At 35.4% G+C, this 3707-nt stretch overlaps 1 protein-coding gene across 1 annotated transcript in view; it reads right to left on the bottom strand.

Moving 5' to 3' along the window:
* Positions 1-2777: 2777 nt before the first annotated feature.
* The window catches only part of LOC111089772 (extensin-like), a 12375-nt gene continuing 11445 nt past the window's right edge, over positions 2778-3707 (bottom strand). The window contains exon 5 of the mRNA XM_022402827.1: positions 2778-3030. Within this exon, the coding sequence (XP_022258535.1) occupies positions 2912-3030 (119 nt within the window). The 3' untranslated portion in view covers positions 2778-2911. The remainder of the gene's footprint in view (positions 3031-3707) is intronic.

The raw sequence follows: 3707 nt of genomic DNA, 5'->3' as shown, positions 1-3707 counted from the left end.
CCACGTGTGCACTATTAGTGGCACCCAGCACGACGAACCGATATTTGATTTTAGTCCACGTTCGCTTCAACATGTTCACAGTAACAGTAGCGATGGCGTCCGTTATCCTAATGTTTTCTATAGTTGTGCGATACACGATATCCTTAACATACCCCCATAATTCTTTCCTTTACTGGCGTCTGTAATTACGCTGCACCACAGTCACTGATTTGGTCTGTGCCCGCCAAACGACACGTTGAGCCTTTTCTTGCACGGTTGCCATTTTACGGGGTAATACTACCCTCTGAAGTGAAAAACAAAACAAAACATGACCATAAAAGCTGTTTCAGATGTTGAAAACCGCATGGTATTATTATTATTATTTTAGCTATTTAATTATTAAATTGTAAAAAAAAAGAAGGAAATATAGTGTTTTGGACCACCCTGTATAATAAATTATATTACAAAATGAAACACTTGCTGCTATTCCAACTGATTGAATTTATTCTGTGTTTTATTTCTATGTAAATAATAAATATTAGATAATGGTTCGACACTAAGTGGTAAAGCACGTAATGAAGATTGGATGAAACTGTATGCACTTTAAGATCTTATACGTATATATATATATATATAAATCATGAAATCCTTAACTAAGAGTCTTTGACGTATCTTATTTGTAATATTTTGTAACATGTACTTTATTAGTTGACTTCACATTTCATAGAAACTTCAATATTGACCAGTCGTCATGTACCTAACAGTGGTTAAAAGTGTGTGTATGGATTCTTATGTCTAAAATATTATAATAACACCCTGGTTGTGTGTTTCTGTAGTATTTTATTTAATAAAAACCAACTTTACTAATCAAAATGACAATTGTGGATTCATAAACATGTAATATATTAATTAATTCTCAGCATATTAGTGCTCGTTCATACTGGGGCGGCGCGATCGGGGGGTGCAGCACGTGCATTTCCACAGGGCGGCAGATTCTTTGAGGCGTAATTGGGTGGAATTCTTTTAGTGGCAGAGGAGCGGGGATGGGAGGTACAGTCAGCGTTTGCCCAGGCCGGTAAAACACGTCGCATTGACCCTACGTTTGTGACAGTCTTTGGTACGTAAGTACCTCTATTACAAAAAAAAACACGTGCTCAATCTGCTGACGTCTATGATATGTAGTTTTTACTACTTCTGTATTAAAGTTGTTTATAACCGTGAGTTTATACTGCTTATTGATTTTGAATTTCTGTTCCCTACCAATAATTTAAGTTTCTAACAAGTTTTACTGATAATTATTGTATTTTTCACTTCTTTTTTCTCCATATCTGTTAGGAACCAAGTATTAGATAATAAAGTCGAACTTAGGTGAAAAAGAAAAACATAGATGTGCCTCGCTTTCTTCCATAAAACCTAGGTGTATATATACCACACTTTCTTCCATAAAAGTCGAAATCGTGGGTTTTTAATGTTTAAAATGATATTTTAAAGACATTAATGTTACTTCACCTCACCTATAAAATGGCCGGGCATGGCCAGGTGGTTAGGGCGCTCGACTCGCAATCTGAGGGTCGCGGGTTCAAATCCCCGTCACACCAAACATGCTAGCCCTTTCAGCCGTGGGGGCGTTATAATGTGACGGTCAATCCCACTATTCGTTGGTAAAAGAGTAGCCCAAGAGTTGGCGGTGGGTGGTGATGACTAGCTGCCTTCCCTCTAGTCTTACACTGCTAAATTAGGGACGGCAGATAGCCCTCGTGTAGCTATGCGCGAAATTAAAAAAAAACAAAACAAACACCTATAAACCCAAACTATGAGCATTTACCCTAACCCTTTCACACCCAAAATCGTGTGTACTTCGGTTGTGTATAAAACTCAAAGACCACAGTTGATGTTGTAGTAATATAATGTGTCGACGACTGTTATTTCAGAGGATAATAAAACAACGTGCTTGATTTAATATAGGCACTTCTTTATTTTGAAGAACACAGTCGCCATCTAGCGGATAATTAATGTAAAGCATATTTATCTTTAACTGTGGATAATGTAATCTCATGCTTTTATGTAAAGAGACACACATCGAAATGTACCTTTTTTTCAAGCTAAGTCTTCGTTTATAGGCTTATGAAAAAAAAACCAAGTCGATTACACTCAATCGGTTGTACAAATATCGAAAAAAAAATAAGCATGAACTAAACCAATTGCAGAGAGCAAAGAGTTGGTGGATCCTTCTTTGGTGGATTCTTCTTTGGTGGATCCTTCTTTGGTGGATCCTTCTTTGGTGGATCCTTCTTTGCCAAGAAATTAGATAATTTTACCTGAAGAAACAGTTTTAATATTTTAAAGGATTAGAAATTAAACAGACTTACAAACGTCACTTGTCCGTGATTATTTATCAATTAAGAATATTGATTGTTGAGGGATACGTTTGGTTGTAGAAAATCGAAACTACATCGGATTTTTTTTTATATTGAAATTGAAGTTAATATATATTGTTTAAAACTGCTAAAAGTATAAAAAGTTGGTCAAAGTCTCAAATTTAGAATAAACAAACGTTGATTATAATAAGGAAGACTGCACTGTTCTCTTAAAATATCAACAACTGGAAGTATAGCTGTGCAGTTTTGTCACATTTGTTTCTTTTAGTTAACGACCTCCTGTCCAGTTAATACATGTAACGTAGATGCCGTGTTCTTGCCATCACAAAGATAGGCCTAATTTCTTTTTTCTGCTACTTTTCATACCGTAAACTTTTGGTAATCTTTACCACAGATTTCGTTCATCTCACTACTATTGTCTTTTTTTTTTCATGGTCCAAACCTAAGGAGTTCTTTGAATTACCAAAACAAAAGGGTAAAAGAAAAAAAAAGGCTTAGTTGTGAGAATTAACTACGGTCTCTTGCATTACCGTTCACTTCCCCAGTTAGTATTTTTATAATAAATCAACATGGCGTCCAAATATCACCAGGTATATCACACAAAGCGTTCGTAGAAGATGAGAGGCTGAAACAAGTGATACACTTTCATTGTTTCTCTCTGATCTGGGTCGGCCTAAAACGTGAAAGAAACAATTTAAGTCAGAAATTTAGAAGTAGAACAACAACAACAACAACAACAACTGTGAAACTGGATCTACTGTGAGAAATCTAAATACATTACAGAACTGTGTAAAAATGATTAGGCAGGATCGAAACAAAAATGAATAAAGTCGAGAGTAAACAATTCGTTTTTGAAACCATCTTCTTAACTTACTATTTTAAAACACTCGCTACCAAAATAAAAGGCAAATAATATCGATAAACGCACGTATAAGTCGAGAATCAAATTTGAGTAAGAAATAGAGGTGTCTTACAGATACCCCGTGTATAAGTCGAGAATCAAATTTGAGTAAGAAATAGAGGTGTCTTACAGATACCTCGTGTATAAGTCGAGGATCAGATTTGAGTAATAAATAGAGGTGTCTTACAGATACCTCGTGTATAAGTCGAGAATCAAATTTGAGTAAGAAATAGAGGTGTCTTACAGATACCTCGTGTATAAGTCGAGGATCAAACTTGAGTAATAAATAGAAGTGTCTTACAGATACCTCGTGTATAAGTCGAGAATCAAATTTGAGTAAGAAATAGAGGTGTCTTACAGATACCTCGTGTATAAGTCGAGGATCAAACTTGAGTAATAAATAGAAGTGTCTTACAGATACCTCGTGTATAAGTCGAGAATCAAATTTG

The sequence above is a fragment of the Limulus polyphemus genome, unplaced genomic scaffold (assembly GCF_000517525.1).
Source record: "Limulus polyphemus unplaced genomic scaffold, Limulus_polyphemus-2.1.2 Scaffold7311, whole genome shotgun sequence".
NCBI classification, from domain to species: Eukaryota; Metazoa; Arthropoda; class Merostomata; order Xiphosura; family Limulidae; genus Limulus; species Limulus polyphemus.
The sequence above is the reverse complement of the archived record's forward strand: the minus strand, read 5'-3'. Positions and strand labels throughout refer to the sequence as shown.